This window comes from Lynx canadensis, chromosome B4 (genome assembly GCF_007474595.2).
Source record: "Lynx canadensis isolate LIC74 chromosome B4, mLynCan4.pri.v2, whole genome shotgun sequence".
Lineage (NCBI taxonomy): Eukaryota > Metazoa > Chordata > Mammalia > Carnivora > Felidae > Lynx > Lynx canadensis.
The window spans coordinates 43,210,508-43,229,261 of NC_044309.1; the positions used below are offsets into that span (position 1 = coordinate 43,210,508).

The 18,754-nt window shown below is 40.6% G+C and overlaps 1 protein-coding gene across 1 annotated transcript in view; it reads right to left on the bottom strand.

Annotated features, from left to right (window-relative positions):
• Positions 1 to 438: 438 nt before the first annotated feature.
• Positions 439 to 18,754, bottom strand: part of LOC115518324 (pregnancy zone protein-like) — a 48,284-nt gene continuing 29,968 nt past the window's right edge. The window contains 21 exon segments of the mRNA XM_030321761.1: positions 439 to 1,210; positions 1,861 to 1,902; positions 2,275 to 2,377; positions 2,710 to 2,778; positions 3,458 to 3,548; positions 3,923 to 4,053; positions 4,207 to 4,425; positions 5,260 to 5,483; positions 6,151 to 6,334; positions 6,623 to 6,697; positions 7,083 to 7,239; positions 7,864 to 7,951; positions 8,242 to 8,418; positions 8,936 to 9,019; positions 11,197 to 11,248; positions 11,470 to 11,591; positions 11,802 to 11,928; positions 12,230 to 12,458; positions 12,838 to 12,997; positions 16,015 to 16,105; positions 18,307 to 18,471. Of these exon segments, the coding sequence (XP_030177621.1) occupies positions 1,188 to 1,210; positions 1,861 to 1,902; positions 2,275 to 2,377; positions 2,710 to 2,778; positions 3,458 to 3,548; positions 3,923 to 4,053; positions 4,207 to 4,425; positions 5,260 to 5,483; positions 6,151 to 6,334; positions 6,623 to 6,697; positions 7,083 to 7,239; positions 7,864 to 7,951; positions 8,242 to 8,418; positions 8,936 to 9,019; positions 11,197 to 11,248; positions 11,470 to 11,591; positions 11,802 to 11,928; positions 12,230 to 12,458; positions 12,838 to 12,997; positions 16,015 to 16,105; positions 18,307 to 18,471 (2,613 nt within the window). The 3' untranslated portion in view covers positions 439 to 1,187.

Sequence of the window (18,754 nt, forward strand, 5' to 3'; positions counted from 1 at the left end):
TGGGGCTGGATCTCACAAACCAAGAGATCATGACCTGAGCCAAAATCAAGAGTTGGGTGCTTAACTGATTGAGCCGCCCAGGCGTCCCACTTCATGCTTTTATCTTATCACACTATATATATTTATGAAGTCAACCTCTAATTTTAACTTTGTAGTTCAGTCCAAAATCAGAGAGTAAATCAAATTCAGAATTCACTTTCTTGTGAATTGAATAAATGAAGATAAACTGTGCCTGAATAGGGAAGGCTAAATATTGTAAAATGTTGACTTTCAGAATCATTAGAAATCGCTTAATATTCAATGCAACACTAAATAGTACCCAGTAAGACTAGGGAGATAATTAACTTCACAAAGGATTTTAAGGTTTTACCTGGAGTAAATAATAAGCAGTATTGCAAAGAAAAGATGCAAACAGAGAAATGAGACGGACCAGCCATAATAGTTATTAGAAGCTGTATTTTATTAAGCTCCACAAATTCAAAAATTTTACTTGTGAAGGAAACACACACAGGATTTCATCAACCCAAAGATCTGTCTAAAGCTAGCCCTTTATAGTCATGCCAATTCTCCCTTGCCTTACCATCCATAACCCCTGGAAACCACTAATTTGTTTTCCATTTCTATCATTTTGTCATTTCAGTAATGTTAGACAAAAGGAAACATGCACTATGACCTTTTGAAATTGGCTGTATTTTCATTCAGCGTAATATTTTTGAGATCCGTTCAAATTATTGTGTAAATCGGTAGTTTGTTCCATTTTATTGCTGAGTAGTATTCCACGGCATGAATGCACCACAGTTAATATAACCATTCACCTACTGATGGACATTTTGGATGTTTTCAATATTTGGAAACATTGCTTTCTTTACCCTACCTTCCTGTGGGTTATCTGAACACTTTTTGGAATTCCATTTTGATTTATCTATAGTGTTTTGAGTGCAGCTTTTTGTAGAGCTTTAATAGTGTTTTTTAAAATGTTATGGGGAATAGATACAGATTTCAGAAGGGAAATGTAACATTGATAAAGAACAAAAGAAATTGTAGATGTGTATACGTCATAAATTTATTCCACATACAAATTTATGTATTCCGATTCCTGTCTCCTGTTTCTCTATATTTTCTGCTGATCAGTCTTTGTTCTTCACTGCTAGAGAAGATCATCTGATGAGGTCCACAAGTTTCCATTTTTAAGCACTTCTGTGTTCAGATTCTAAACAGAATAAAAGGTAGGAAAATTAGGGAAATTCTGTCATCTACTAAAGGAATAATTTTCATATTTCAATCATAAATATTCAAATGTAGTAAATTTTAATTACTTTCAATGATAGGGATGTTCTTGTCCCCCCCACCTCCGCCCCCCGCCAATTTTAGAATGGAAAACTGAAGGTCTCAAAGCAAGTGTTATATTGTCAAAGATGAACACCGTTGACCAGCCTAAGGGAAAATCTTGTAGGTCCTATCTCTTCTGCTGTGCTATATGGATGGTTACAGGGAAAAATTTCCTGACCTTAAATGGTATAAGTGTAGAAACATCCTAAAAATGTCATAGGTGACAAATATATCACCATTGGGTATACAATGTAAACTAAATATTGGATGATTTAGTTTTCATCTGTGGCAAATTCCTGGATTCATCTGCAAACAAGTACTCCCAGATTCAGAAATTATACTTTACATGCATGTTTTTCTTACTGAGAAATTTGATAATACATTTGAAACAGTTTGCTTCATAAATGCCACACCATGGACTTTTATAATATGATAAGGATAGACTCAAGCGACAGCCTTATGCAGATGACAGGTGCTTTTTTTTTTTTTTTTTTTTCATGTTGGCACTAGATTTTACTGTTTATACTTTACCAGCACTGCAGGGGTCACTGTACTCTTCAATAGTGAATTCCTCTGAAACACAAAATGAGAAGACAGAAAGAGTGAAGACCTCCAGTAAACAGGCATCTGGGCAGTTACAAATAAGCGGTAAACTGAGAACTTCTGTGCTAAACCATGTAGGACTGGTGGAGAGGGGAGGAAGAAGAAGGTGGGCTTGGATACAGAATTCAGGGCCAGGTTTCACAAATGGAAGGCTGTCTTTCTTTGGACACCGGGTAGCCCCCTTCGCAGCCCTGCTCTTCTTATTGGAGCTGTACCTATCCAATGACCGCAGACTCACTTCTTCCTCCAGGGAAAGACTGCGCAGTTTTGTTTCAGTTAAGGTGACCCTTTACCAGGTTAGTTCTTTCTTTTTAAGGTTCAGCATGTATGAATCCCACTTACCTGTCTCATAATAATCATAGGCTTTTACAGTAGCTGGTTTTAAATTGTTTACTTGGATGTCTTGTTCCACTGAGAAGGAGAAACTCAGGGTCTGATTGGTTAGCTGGGGAGACAGGAAAACCAAATTGGAATCCAAGATTAACTTAGTTACCAGTTACCATCCTCTCTTCCTACGATATCATCAAATCTTATGGTTACGCTATCCGTCTGTAACAAAACCTTTGGAGAGAATGGCATTTTGGGACTCAGTGACAGATACAGGAAGGACAAAAAAGATGATTCTATGGACAGTGAAATGTAGTAAGCTTGAACTTTGTTGACTGGTTCAGCCTCCTTCACCTGGGTGTCTGAAAAACATTATTATCTAGGATCCGGATTGGTGTGTTGGAACCTCTAGTAGTGTTCCCGGATCTGGCAGAGTCTACAGAATCTCACCTCTTCAAAGTAAATCAGGACATGGTTGGTGCTCACTTCAGTCCTTTGAATCTGAGGCTTTTCTTGGAGCTGTTGATCAAGACCATAAGGCAGATATATGAGATGAGGAAATTCCAGGCTGAGAGTACTTTTCAGGTATTTATGATCCAATGGGCTGCTCGGAAACATCCAAATTGCTAATGGTGATTTCTTCAGGAATATAGTAATATGTATTAAGCCCTTTCTATATTATGTACCATTATTTATACCTCTGTATCTCTGTATCTATTACCTGTCAATCTGTCATCTAACTAATCTATCCATAACATACATATTTTCATAATATATGAGAGAGAATTATCCTTTACATATAAAAAGAAAAAGGGAGAGTATCACATTTCTCTCTCTCTCTCTCTCTGGCATCTTTTTATATCATATACATGTGTATATATGTGATATATTTTCCCCTTTTAACATACACGATTGGAAGATAATTCAATACCTCTCCACATATCTAGATGTCTCCGGGCCTGCTGGCGCCTTATTCACCATGTCTAGGACTTACGTCTTATACCTGATACCACATAAGAGGGATGATTCACTATTAAAATGACGTAAGCACACTCTAGGGAAGTAAGTTTGAGGGAGTACACCTCTTGAAAATTGAATCAGTAAAATAAAGTAAAACTGAATCAGTAAAATAAAATTGACAAGCACAAATGTCAGTATTTATCATGACTTTGATATCTGTAAGGGATATAGAGCTTACCTTTTTCACTGATGATTTCACAGGTATGAAGCCTGATATCATCTTCACGTCAACAATGGCCATGTTGGAGCTTGGACGTTCTCCAGTGTAACTACAAAGTCAAGGCATCGGGAGAAGGCATTCAAACAAAATCCTTTGGAGTTTGTTCAAGACAGAAGTCTCCCCTTCTCTTTTATTTCTGGTGTTTTCTATCCTTAACCACCACGCAGCTTCCCCATCTACTCTATTTGCTTCTGCTATTGTTGTTTGGAAAACCCACCATTATGAACTCACACTCTGCAGGCATGGCAACATCATGTTCTCAATGTTAAGGCTTTTCAGCAAGAGTGAAGAACATTTTCTCGCTAGTAAATATTGCAAGAATTACACATTCACAACGTGTGATCTTGGACAACGGAAGTTCCCCGCACAAGAAAATCGGTTTCTCAATATTCTACGAAGGGTCTTACCTACACAAGGATTTACCTAATGTTGATGTGAATCTGGAGTTTCCTGTGAGCTTCTATGCCATCACAATTCTTGGGGAGAGTATCAACCTTCAGAGTGAAGGGAACTTTCCCTTCTTTCTTGGGCAGGACATTATATCTCAGGGATGTCTAGAACAAATTTAAAAACATCCCTTATCTTTGCACTTTAATAGTCTGTCTCTTCTAGATGATTCATATCTCTTCTTAGCCCACATGCCTTTTTCCATTTTGAGGTTCGTATCTAATTCTTGAGACTTTTCCCTTACGCCCTGGTAGTCTCACCTGGAGGTACACACATCCTGATCCTGACACGGTCGTGCTGTACTCCCCTGGAATCTCTGGCAACCTGATTTCCTGAAGCAACAGGCGATTGGCATCGTGTACTTGGAATTTTTCCGAGAAGGTCTCCGAAGACTTGACAGTGACTACAGCAGCTTTCTCCATTTTACTGAACGTTGCGGCTCCATATTTGGACAGGGCTTGAAGCGCTACCACTGTGTCCTGAAAAGAGATGGGGCAGAAATCACGGGAGAGAAGGTACCAAAATCATACTGGATGTAAATCATATCAACCCTACTCTCTCTCGGAGTTATTTAGTGACAAACGCAGACCTGTTATTAATCATAAACTAGTCTATACTTGGTGGGGGGGGGACATTAAAAAGTTTCCCCATTCGAGTAATTTACACTCAACACATGGAAATTCGACCCAGATATTTGACATAAAGCAGAGGTTATCTCGATAATTTATAAATTTATATAATAATACATGTGGACACATTCGAAGAAAGGGGAAGAAATTGGAGCTAGATAGTCAGAGGAGACTGTGAAGAATGTTAGACATAAGAGTATGGATGAATCATGAGAAGGGTTTATATAGACAGAAGAGGGGCATCAGGGACTACTAGGGTGGGAAGACACAGAAAAAGGAGGGAGCCAATTCCAGAAAAAAGCAAAGGGATCAGCCCAAGCAGATAGGAGTCTTCGTGTTTACTGGGGAGAGGAAATGTTTTGAATAAAATATTAGACGATTTCTAGTCTTTGGGTGAAAAAAAAGATTTACTTTAACGAGGAAGTAATTTTATGAAACATTGCGTTAAAAAGATTGATCTATTTTACAGTTGGGGGTCCACTAAGGAGAGAAGATAAGAAAGACTGTACAAAGGGCAGCACAGTAATGAATATATTAAGACAGGGGGCTGGAACCCTTCTGCTGATGGAGGAATGGAGAAAGTATGAATTAGAAATATTATCCAATTATCCAACTCCTAGAATATGGTTGTGTCTACATATGTATTCGGGTATTTATTTTTCTTCCCAGGGTCTCTCCACAGACCTGAGTGGAGGAGAAGCCCCCATTGGGGTTTTGTTGCTTGGTGATCCATTTCACAATACGTGAAGCCACAGACAGATCTTCCGAAGATGGGGTAGGCCGAGCAGTAAGATAGGCAAGGAGCAAGTAAGCGGTCATCTCCACTTCAACAGAAGGAGCCCGGGGTTGATAATAGAGCGACGGAACTTCTTGAACTTTCCCAGGACGCTGCCAGTGGATCGACTCATCTTTGAAAGGGAAAAGAGTATGATCTTTAACTTAAAGAATGACTTTTAGGGGCGCCTGGGTGGCGCAGTCGGTTAAGCGTCCGACTTCAGCCAGGTCACGATCTCCCGGTCGGTGAGTTCGAGCCCCGCGTCAGGCTCTGGGCTGATGGCTCGGAGCCTGGAGCCTGTTTCCGATTCTGTGTCTCCCTCTCTCTCTGCCCCTCCCCCGTTCATGCTCTGTCTCTCTCTGTCCCAAAAATAAATAAAAAACGTTGAAAAAAAAATTAAAAAAAAAAAAAAAAAGAATGACTTTTAAATCTGATTCATGAATATTCATTAGCGTTAGAGCTCACGTGGTGAGCCGGTGTAAAAATAGTAACCGCCAATCAAGCAACGCTTTGCCAATTTACGTTTCCAGTAAATCACAGTTTTTTTTCTTTGTGTCTGTTACATACTGGTGTGATATTAGAGGTCGGGCTGCAGAGTCTATAATGTGTGAACTGAAAGAATATTCCATGTCACCTACAGAATTGAAGCGTTGGATCAATGATAATTATTCTTATCATCATTATAATAATATAATGTGATATATGTGATGTACTATAGTCATGATAGGTTCTCTTCCTTCTTTTGATCACTGGTGATTCCGGAGGTAAATTCTAACTCCTTTCACCGTAGCAGCTCTTACCTTCTTTCACAGCATCTTTGTCCAGTGATTCAAGCAGCTCACTTCGCTTGGCCTGGTTTCCTGCTAGGGCAAAGGCATAGGCCAATAATGCTTTGGTGTAGACAAGATTTCCTTGGGCCTCTGACTCTGAGATGGATCTCCAGGCACTTTCCAGGCAGAATAGAGCGTTGCGGACAACAGGATGCTAAAACAGATGAGAAAAGATCTTTATCTAGCACAACCAGGCTAATGAACGGTCTCCAGGCTAACACCGGATTAATAGTCTCCATGTGTCACGTGACATCATGGTTCTGACCCGAGAATAATTTCCTCTGTGGCTTCCAAAAGTATCTAGTTTTTTATGTGCCAGTGAAAATATACCAAAATTAAATAACATAAAAACCATGACTCATTGTCCTCAGAGATTCATAATTTCGTGATTTGTATTCCTTATATTTGTGAGACAGGATATAGGGACTGTGCTGGTACATACAGTGACAGGCAGTGGCATCTCCAGCAGAGCAATGGTGATGTAGGCGGAGAGCGTCACTTCGTCGTCTACCCCACCCTGTAAAGATCACAGGCAGAGATACTCAAACATTCCACTATTCATTAGCCGGAGTTGGCTAACTCTGCTTTTCCCCTTGCTCACTTTTCACCAGAAAGCATCTTTTCTTGTGCAGTATGATTGATTTTCCCCTCTTTCTCCTCCACCCTAAAATTCTTGAATCAGTTCCAAATCACTCACCCTCACTCTTAGTAACATGCTGAGGTGTTTCGCACACTATTTTAATTCCCTAAAAAACTACTGATTTGTTGTCAGGTTGCAGAAGCTTTTAGAACCTACCGCCCTACCTCAAATCTATGTCACTGAGACCTGAGGAATCAGTAGGAGTATCTTTGTCCCTACATATGACTATTTCCAGGGACCAGAACAAAATTAATGGCACCACCTTAATAGCATTGTTTAGCAGTGATCCGGAGCGTTGGAAACAACCATTTTCCTTCTGCTTCTGTGAGAGCCAAGTGAGGGCATCCGTGATGTGCGAGTTCTCCACAAAAATGTACGACCGGGCTTGAGCAAAGGACTTGAGCACAAATGCAGTAAGCCTGTCCAGCACAGAAGAGACAGACATGAGGACCATCTCACGTTCAAAGCTCATTTTGGGCAACGGCATTCAGACTTTGGTCTTCACAACTCAGTGGAAGCAACCATTGGGGGAATTGGTGGGGACAGGACACGTGCACGCTAAATATTCTTTTGTTTGTGCAGCAACTATCTGAGTTCTTTCTTGAATCTCTCGACTTAACTGGTTTCTTCAGAGTTGATGAAGAACTTTCCACTTTTTTTTTCACTTTTTTTCGTGCAAAATGTTTGCCCGACAACACTGTCCGTCACCCAAACTGCCATTTCCTAAATGATTCTTTATCACATCACAGTCTCTTTCTGTCTTTTCCCTCTTCCTTCCCTTAATACACAGTATAGAAGCTTCTTGCTTCCTGCCTTATATTTCCATTTTGGGGGATCTTTATTTTACTGCTATTTACTCTACTATTGCAACAGGTGAGCGTTCATACATGAATTGGTGAGATCACACGATAGCGATGACAGGCTTGTGGAGTTTTAAAGGATAGCGCATTCCATGAAACAACTCCAGGTATCAGAGAATCAATATCTCCAGAATTCCCAAATAGAATGAATCCACAGTGAGCATATGGAAATAATTATCTTACCAAGTGTTTCCCTGACTTCTACTATCATAATCCCCAAAGGTGCTGTATGAACCATCTTTGTGCTTGTAATTCAACTGCCTTTGGTACCCTGAAAAGGAAGTATTCGTAGGTGTAGGAAATAGCAGAAACATTGGAGAATTAATCAGTCTTTTCCTCAAAACTTGGTTAGGAATCTTAGGAAAACTACTGTGTTATCAAGATATCTCCAAGACTGGATAATGCCATTGAATTTTCTGGAGGTATAGTGGGACATTTGATTGGTTATCGTAGCAATGGTGATTTTTTTTAAATCTTAACCAAGGAGAAACTGATTGGAGTTCAGTGAAAGAGCTATTTAGGGAATCAGTTAAGATTTCTCCTTTCGGGGTAATCTCTCACCACTGACAAGATAGCTGATGGCTTTGGACTTGATATCCTCCGTCAGCTGTCCTGTCTCATTCAGATAGTTCAGAACATAGATGTTAGGGACAAAAAGGACCATATTCTGCTCTCCACAACCATATGGCATCCGGAGAAGATTCTGGAGATTTCGCATTGCAGAACCTAGTATGTCACCTGGGGAACGAGAGACATAAAAAAAAATCCGAGGCACTCAGAGCTGGTCTATGTTGGGATAGGAAGATAGATTACTAGCAAAGTGTGAGGTCAAATCACTTATAGAGAGAAGGACAAGAAAGCACATGAGGCGAAGAAAAACAAGAAATAGAAAGGATAGAAAAAAGTGGGAAAAATAAAGTCAGTGGTTCAAGGATGGAAAAAACTGAATGGCAGGAGCCATCTTTTCTGATGAACAACTTGTCCGGTAAAAACCGACTTTTAGGATGCCTCACCACCTAGTCAGTCTCTTGAATTTGAGGACACCGAGAGGTGACCCTTGGTACTTTTTAGAGTGTGTCAAGGTAGCACAACATCTGTTCAGCCCCCCTTGTGACTAATACCCAGTGCGATTCTTAGCTTAGCACTCTTTCTCTCAAACGAATGCCTACAGCCAATGTCTTAACTGTGGATAGTGAGGCTGCGTGCACGAGAATAGTGAGATGGAAAATTGTTTGCCTCGGGCCGGCAGACTCACCCAAAACCGAATATGTCGCCCTGGCAGATCCTTCAACCACATCTGAAGGAACTTTGAGTGACAGCTTTTCAGACACTCCAGTTTCTAATGAAAGAAGACAAATATGTATAAGGGAGGGACAACAAGAGAGCAATGTCCTACTTTTGTTTCAAGTTCTTCCCCTTTTTGATCAAATTCCCACCTGTCCTTTCTCTGGATCACTGTGTAATTTCTTTGATGCCGTCCAAGTTTCTCCTAAAGTCATGGTTCATCTTGCAGTGAAGTCCATATTAACTAATATATGTCTGTGCTAAATTTGTACCGATTTCCTCCTGAGCACATGCCTTATGTTATGACTCTTTTCTTCCCCTGTTTATGCTGATATATATGATGAGTGTTTTTTTAAAAATACCTCCATTCCATAAATATGCATTAAGTGCGCGCGATATACCGGCTTCTGCTTCAAGTGCAATGATATAACAATTTTCAAAAAAAAAAAAAAAATTCCTGACTTCCCAAAGTTTTCATTTTAACGGGAGAATCAGATAACAAACAAATATTTAGTATGATAGGCGTTAAGAAGTTCTATAGTGGGGCGCCTGGGTGGCTCAGTCGGTTGAGCGTCCGACTTCGGCTCAGGTCGCGATCTCGCGGTCCGTGAGTTCGAGCCCCGCGTCGGGCTCTGGGCTGATGGCTCAGAGCCTGGAGCCTGCTTCCGATTCTGTGTCTCCCTCTCTCTCTGCCCCTCCCCTGTTCATGCTCTGTCTCTCTCTGTCTCAAAAATAAATAAATGTTAAAAAAAAATTAAAAAAAAAAAGAAGTTCTATAGAGAAAATTAAAGCAGAATGTTTATATGGGACAGCTGGTAAGACAAAGCAAAGACAGAGCTGGTGTGAAGTAAGCTCCTCTCTTCAATAAAATCATAGGTGACCGGAGATTTGAAGGATGTCAAGGGATATGATTTACACATATCTGGGGGAAGAGACTTCCAGGGAAAAGGAACAGAAAGCGAAAAGACTCCAGAGATTAGAGTATGCTGGCTGTGTTCCAAGACCAGACTGAGAGTCCACTGTGCCCAGAGGAGGGTGAGTGAGGGAGAGAGTCACAGGGTATGAAGTCATGGCAATCGTGAGGGTTTGGAGGGGACATTGGAGGAATAGGCTGTAACTTTCGGGGACATGGGAAATTCTCGGAAGGTCTGAACAGACGCGGGGCACATGATCTGAAGTGTGCTTTAAATAATCCCTCCTGCTGTCAGGGATCAAGGGCAGGTGGCCAGGCGACCGGTTAGGAGGTTATTGAGATGATCCAGGAGAGAAAAGACTACAGTAGAAGTGCACAAGTAAGAAGGTTCTGGATAAAATGTCAAGGTGGAGCCGATCATAGTTGAAAACAGATTGGGTGTGGAATGTAATGAAGTAATGGTGAAGGATGACTACGAAATTTTTGCTTCAGGCAAGTAGAAGAATGGGATTTTTATCATCTGAGATGGATAAAAAAAAAAAAAAAATGGCAGGAGGAGCAGGTTTGTGGGAACCAGGAGAAGTGTAGTTTTGAACATGCTGGTTTTGAAATACCTATGAGTCCACAGGCCCGTCAGTGGAGTTGATAAGTGGGCAGCTGAATACACGAGTCTGAATTAGGAAAGCAGTGTGGACTCAGGTTGTACATTTTGCTGTCTCCAGTGCAAAGCTGGAGTTATTCAAGTTATTCAAGTTCTGTGACTGAATGAGATTATCAAGGGATGCTTACATACAGGAGAGATCTGCACACGGAGCACTGTTCTCAAGAGGATTCTAGATGGTGCAGAGTTGAACATTTTCATGGTAATTTTTATATCGTTTTGTTGATAGTAGTAAGATATTGGTTTTCTATATATGCTAGTGACCTGAAGTTCTTCAAATGACTTACATGAGTAAGTTAAATTTGAGTACATTTAAACTAGTCATTGAATAATGACTACTCTTGCCACACAGGTGTTTCAATACTTTGAAAATTATTTAGGGAGAAGTTTGATAAGCGCAGGTGCATTGGAAAGAATCCTGTTCTGTGGTCATCAGCTTTGGTTCTCCTTATTAGCCGGAAGCTTTTAGGTAAGTCTTTTAACTTCTTTGAGTCTTCATCTGGAAAAGACCGTTCTGAATCAAATGCCCTGAGGTTTGCCCTTGGGAGAGTATGCTATTTTTTTTCTCCAGAGGAAACCATAGCGCATATGGCATTCTACAACCCTACACTCGGGCGAGTGGCTGAAATTGAGAATTTTGTCTACTTTTGACCCTTACCTGATGCACAGAGGAGTGTGTTGAAAGTTTCCTCCTGTTCTATTCCTTCAGGCTTTTCGTTGGAAAAAAAAAAAAAAGTGAAAAAGTAAAGTCATACTGAGTGTAGAAGAAAAAAAAATCCCAATTACTCTAAAGGAGAGGGGAAAATGTTAGTAAGACACGGAGTTGCAGATCCATTTCTATTCTTGGGAACGAAATGGCACTCACATACATAGTAGGTAATGCTATATAATATAATAAGGCCTCTGAGACTCAGGAAGTTTACCCACGTACCTCAACTAATAAGGGCTTGACTACAGTGTCCTTCCGCCCAACCACCGGGACTGTAGGCACCTCGTTGCCGCACAATTCTTCAGACTGCAGGGCCTCCACGGTAGCTGTGAAATTCACCTTGCCTGGAAAATAAGACCCTTAAGGAGTTAAACAGTGATCCCGTATTGAATAGTTTCTCTTTTTAAGTTTCTCCAGTAGATATGATGGTTTTCTTTCAGTGCATCATGGTTGAAGGAGGAGGGAAAAACCCCACGTATCCGGGTCAGGGTCAGGGTGGAAAGCAAATCACTACAACGCAGGAAGTGGGAGTTGCCAACAACCTTATCACTCACCCAGTGACTTTGGAGTCACAGTCCAGGACACCGTTTTCTGCCTGCTTCCACAGACGCAGTGATTGGCTTCATTCTTTCTCACTAGGTCGGCAGAGTTGTGAGGGAAGGCTTCTAGCTGCACACTGACCTGAACCCCATACCCACCCACAAGTGTGAGAAAGAACACAGGGGGGAGAAAAAGAAGGAATCAGGTGGAAATAATATCTGAATTTAGGAATACACAGAAAATATAGAACCCCAAGCAAATATAACGTTACCACCTTGGATGAGTCAGGTAGCTTTGCTCTTAGCAGCTATTCCATTCCAAAATTAGCCTACATCATTATTCAGCTATGATTTGCCGGGGGATTATGTAGGAGACCGGGATAATGAATGGCGATTGGGTGCCTTCCTTGTACTCTTGCTTGCTCCCAGAGAAGGGCCCTTACCCGAATGCAGTGGGACAAATAATTGAACACGGTGGCTTTGAGGGTAAAGTCTTCTCCTCGAACCACGGAGTAGGGGAGAGTGAGTTCCACGAAGAAGGGCTGGAACACTTGAAGAGAGATGATGGGGGAGAGACCCAGCCCTGTGGTTCCAGACAAGCAGAGTGCATGGGCCTTCCACTCAGTGATGGTGTCTGGGACCTTCGCTGCCAACTCACTTCTACCTGATAAACTGGAGAAGGAAAAAAGAGGAACGCTGTGAGTCAACACATTTTTTAACACGGGCTGTAGCTGATTCTAGAGTGGGACAACTTAGTAACCCAGTGTGGCCAATGCTAAACTTGGGACTCCTCAGGAGGTCTCTGGAAGTTTTTCTTTTCTTTTTAGAGGCAAGGGTAGCTTCCCACTTTCCATTGTTTTAGATATCTCAGGATGAAATTAGAAAAAAATTCGCATTGCTGATCTACGAGATCAATGAACTATGAGCCTAAATGTTTACTGGAAAGAAATGGAACAGCACTGAAGGGCTCAGGAACCAACGCTAACACCAGAATCAAAGAGGAGGAGTCACATCTTTTCCTAAACTAAATTCTGGGCAACACACAACTTACTCGAGGGGTACCAAGTCCCAGATCCAGGTCTCAGGGAAGTACTTTCGGATTGTCTCTTTCATGGGACGTTCTACTATGGTTGGAACATTCTCATTCATTGCTATTGATTGAGCTCTTCCTCCAACACCAGGTGCTACTTGTGGTAAGACTTGTGGAAGGGCTGTGGAAAGACAATACGAAGGGCCCAACATAAACCTCATTTTTATCATGAATTTCTTCGCGTTGCCTAGTTTCTCAAGCAGAATGAGGTCATTTGCTCAGGGAATGTTCATTATCAGAGCAATTTAACCTATCAGCTTGTTACTTTGTTCACTTACCCATTTGTTCTCTAGGAAAGCTAATCTTATCTCCTTCAAAGAGTCTGGAGGTAAATGTATTTTTCTCCAGAAATGAAAACAAATGTAGCTCTCTGTGGATTATTCAACTAGCAACGGGAGGAATAACACACCAAATAGTGCCTTTACACTGAAAGGATGATCACGTGTTCTCCACTTGCAGTGAGAACTGAACGAGAAGAATGAGTAGTAGCTACAGAAAGGATTTAAGAAACGCTTTTTTCCTTGACAGTGAATGAGATAGGGACACAAACACTAGAATACAGTAGAGGATGTTATAGACCCCAGAAACTCAATAAAGGACAGAAAATGAACTTTTGAGTGACCAGGAACGACTTTACCAAAGTAGAATTTTAGATGATCACTGAAAGACGAGAAACAAAGGAGAATCGAGGAGATATTTGAAGGAAAGGGCTCTAAAAGTATGTACACAGAGGTCAGAAGGGATGCTCCACAGGGAAAAGGGAGTGAGATGTCTATCTTGAGGGTTTGTTGAGTAAACAGTAGGTGTAGTTATATAATGAAGTACCAGGAAGATTAGGGCAAATAAAGTAGATCTGTTAATGCAGGAGTTAGCTTGATTTAAATAAAAGTGACACTCTAGAGGGGCGCCTGGGTGGTGCAGTCAGTTAAGCGTCCGACTTCAGCCAGGTCACGTGAGTATTCATCCGACTTCGCGGTCCGTGAGTTCAAGCCCTGCGTCGGGCTCTGGGCTGATGGCTCAGAGCCTGGAGCCTGTTTCCGATTCTGTGTCTCCCTCTCTCTCTGCCCCTCCCCCGTTCATGCTCTGTCTCTCTCTGTCCCAAAAATAAATAAACGTTGAAAAAAAAAATTAAAAAAAAAAAAGTGACACTCTAGAGATCAGAAGATCTAAAGATCACGGGTGTAAATATATAAATATAAATATGATATATATTTTACATACACATAAAATAATACAGTGGAACATGCCTTTTTAAAGCCTTAAGTACAATAATTCTATGAATTCTGGAAATGGTGACCATCTATGGGAAATAAGTGACATGATAAGAGCAACGTTTAAGGGTGATAGTGCCCTTCACAGTATCCAGGATAGACCGACGTGAAGAAGGACCGGAGGCAAGAAAAGTAAATTAGGGTGGTTTGTAAGTAATTTCGTTATGAAACAATGAGGCACAAGAATAAGGTGGTATAACTGAGAAGGAAAAGGAAAGAATGGGTAGGTGACAAATACAAATGCAAAGTTTGCATAGAGTCTTACAGAATATTTGGGGTAAGAATGTAATGACACTACTCTGTTTTTAGGTTTTCTGGATCATTCTATGAGCATGTTTTCTCTTATGTTTGGAAAGAAAATACACACTTGGTATTAAGAGGGATAGGAAAATAAAGTAATAGTGCTTTTCAATTATTATTATTATTATCATTATTATTTTTTAGGTTTATTTCTTTATCTTGAGAGGGGTTGGGTGGCAGAGAGAGAGAGGGAGAGAGAGAGGAGAGAATCCCAAGCAAGCTCTCTACCGCCAGTGCAGAGCCCGATGCGGGGCTCAAACTTACGAACCGCGAGATCATCAACTGAGCTGAAATCAAGAGTCAGAAGCTTAACTGACTGAGCCACCCAGTCACCCCTCTTTTCAATTATTTTTTTAAACATATACCATTCATGGCAACATGATTATATTTTTTCATTTATGCTCACAACACATGCTCAGTAACTTTGATGTTGTCATTCTGACTTCAGATTTGAAGAAGTTGAGCCTTAGTCTGTGAATTTGGAAAGTCCCATATGACCTACCACACAGATAAGAACATGTCCCTTGGCCCTTAGCACACTGCGTTTTTCACTATACAGAATTTTCTTTCTGTTGAGGGAATATTCTGATTTGCTCCTCTGTTGCCAACTAGAACTTGATTCTTTGTCTTCTTAGGTAAATAATGTCTACTGTAGTCAAGTCCGTGTTTATTTTATTTTTAAGGAACACTTTATACTAGAACATTTCTTATTAGAAAGTAGGACTAGTGGATATACAAATGCGTAGAGAAAACTTTCTCTAGACGTGACAGCAATAGAAAAGAATACTCAGCATCTTTTCAGATTTTCCTCTTTGCCAGGTATACTGGAAACACACAAGGAGACCAGTAGTCTAACTGCCAAAAGTTGGGCTATTCTATTTCGTTCGACATATCAAAGTCACTTTGATTTTCATAAAAGAATATGACAGAGACAATTAATGTACATACGATCTTTCACATTTCTCAGTCTTCCTTGCAGGAAGGGCAGATATCCCACTTCCACAGCAGGACAAAATAATCATTTCCCTCCTTTCCCATGGTAATGGTCTTGGATGGCACAGGGGAAATGGAGTCACAAGATGAAAATAGAACAGGTACCCCTAACTCACTGATTGGGAGGGAGCCGTTCTGGACAGCTACTGGATGTATATGCAGTTTTGTGTGAGCGAACAAAGAAAAGCAAACTGTTGTCATCTTAGTTGCTGAGCTGTGGGGGTTTGGTTGTTATTGCAGTAAAATCTGTCTTATGCTGACTAATTGAGGTGTTGAACCCACACTGGATAGGGAGGATTTGAAATCGCAAGACTACTGAAGGCTAGGACAAAAAAGCAGTCACCTTTGATTTCAGAGACAGAGTAAAAAAATGAAACGATAATTGCTTTAAAAACTGTTTCTTTTTGGAGGGGAGGGGGTGTTATTTGAAGAAAACTCACCAAGAAGTCGCTGCAGATTCACAAGAGTCACAGGATTCAATACTCAGAAAAATAACTTTTCATCCCACCCCACCCCAGCAAAACATCATTTTTTCCCCCTATTATCCTAGCAGGCAAAGATATCTCCCCCTTACCGTCTTCATAGGCTACAGGATATGGTGGAGGCAGCCAACAAAAAGATGGACTGTGGAGTTTTGAGTTGGTAAAAATATTTAATCCTGCAGACTGGAAGAAAATGGATTATTAAAGCATATTGGCAATCCAATCCTGAGAATGGAATCTTTTCTTACATTTGTACTGTAGGGGTCAAGAGCAGGCTGCCCAAAGCGAATATAGCATATTGATTATTTTGAATTGAGGCTAGTTGGGAAACATTTGGTTCAAGGACACTCAATGCCTCCTCTGTCTTCCTCACAGCGGTAAATAAATCTCCCACATGAAAGGTACCCTTTCATGGAAAGAGTAAGGAAGATAAAAATCCTTACCACCAGAGATAGGAACTTTAAAGCCAAGAATGTTGTAGAAACAAACCCCGTTATTATTTTTTTTTATCTATGACCTCAGCCCAAATTCCATTTAGAATTCTAAAGCTCCCGAACATGTTTTCTTTATCCTGTCAGTTTCCCACAGATTTGTCTTCTCTTTGGCTAAAAAGTACAAAAGCTTCCTGTTTGTTCATTCCTTTAGGTCTCCATTTCATTATTGGGCCCCCAGAGCATGTAATAAAACCGTTCTTCTCTCCTGTTAATCTGTCTCATGGAAATCGAATTCTTAGTCCAGCCGGAACACCCTGAGGCACAGAGGAGGAATTTCTCCTTCCCTACATGATCACACTTTCATTATTATCATGCATATAGCCCATAGGATCATCATGAAAGTGCCACACAAAAAGGAAGAGAGCTATTTTATAAATATGAAAACGGAGTCACAGACAGTCCAGTTCATCCAGTTGGTGACTAGGAGTTGGGATTAGAACCCTGATTCTACTGATTCCTATTTCTGAATTTTGTTGCTATACGCTGATGCCTCTTTAATTATCTTTTGCATCCAAGAAACTATTTTGCACCTGTATGTTTATCTTCCCTTCCTTTTCTCCAACCAACCAATATTTGTTTCTCCAAACAAATATATATATATATATATATATATATATATATATATATATGTATACACATACATATATAGTGTGTGTGTGTGTGCACAGAATAATTGTTTATGTTTCTTTTCATTTGAAATTAGAGGGTTGCACATTGGAGATTTTTCTTCACAGTTAGTTACACTTTGTGTTGTTTAAGTTTTATTGGAAAATGTGTCTTTCCCTAAATATCTATGCTCAGCCCATCCCTTTCCTAATTTAGTCTTGCTTCTTTTCTTTCTCATTTTCTTGTAAGTATCTTGAATCTCTGCATCCAAAACATACATGCAGATGCCTACAGTAGCCTGATTCCTCGAGTTCACCTGGTCCCAGCGGCCTCTTTCCTCACTATTAGTCACCAGGAAATACGACTCGCTGTCTTACCTCCGAATACGCGGGAAACTGTGCGAGGCTGAGACACAGTTATCAGTGGTGGCAGTGACATGAAATAGGGAGAAAGAAGTCAGAAGCAAATGTTTAAAGATGAAACAGTTAGCTAATGAGCCTAAAGAGTCCTCTACCTACCCCTCTCTCACCAACTGATTTACGATCCCGGAGGCTCTAGAAGAAGGAGATTTAAATTGCTCTCCGCTACGCTGCGGAAGAAGGGCACGTTTCCCCAAGATACAATAAGGGTTTTAAGCCCTCTTTGGTCGTGTGATAAGACTTCATCTCAAAGCTGGACAAACTCTCCCTTCGTAACACTGTCTAGTTACAGTTAATCTGAAAGCTAGACATTTTATGTAACCTGCCCCAGGCCTGCTCACATTCCGACCCAAGTTTTGTAAATCTTTTCTTTGTGAAAGACTACTTTCAGTTTTCCTGGAAATTTTACTGCAGTAAAGATGATGAAAGTATTATACTTTGTGTATTCAGTCATTTATTTATTCAACATTGTATGTATTATGCAACAGACTGATGATAATGGCCGCCCATAAGGTACTCACCTTTCACTGTGGAAAATATTTCACTATGCTCACACACTAGAATCTCTGACAATTGCTGAGGGGGCTATGGCAGTCGTAAACAGCTTTGGGATCAACCTGGTTGAGGCTGTGGGCCCTAAAAGCATACCACTTGCGCTACAGAGTGCAAGATACATTGATGATTGAATATCTGTATGTGTACAAAGTTCCCCGTGCTTCTGAGGTTTCAGTGTTTTTCTGTTAAGCTTAGCTTTGTTTTGGGGGGGGTGCAGGATAAGATTCTAGAGCTTAGAAGCCCATTTGTTCTCCACTTCAACAAAAACTTAAAACTCAATGTTGTTTATACTTTTGGGACGACGAATTACCTCAAAAACACTGTAAACGTCATCCTCTTTTACGGCCCACTTTGGTGTGTAAACAATTCCATTGTGAACTATGTCCTCTGCCTTGATACATTTTTCACCATATGCATTCATGGGACCTCCGTGTGCAACGCTAGGGACCCTCTTCGGTGGCAGCAAACCATAGACCTGCAAGATTGAGAGAACAAAGGGAAAATTCTTGTTTTGTCTTGCCTTGTAAGTTCATTTTTAGTGTGATAATGTTCAATCTGGGATTTAAAAGATTGTGGTGTTTATTGAATACTCCCATGCCAATGATACAGAGAAACACAGACAAATCATGGGGAGATAATAAATGTTAGGGATCCTAATCCTGTTGTGGTACAAAAGACATTAATACATAGAGAAATGAAATTAATTGATCAAAGTCTCAGAGCCCATTTTGGTTGAGTAAGAATAAAACTCGTCTCCT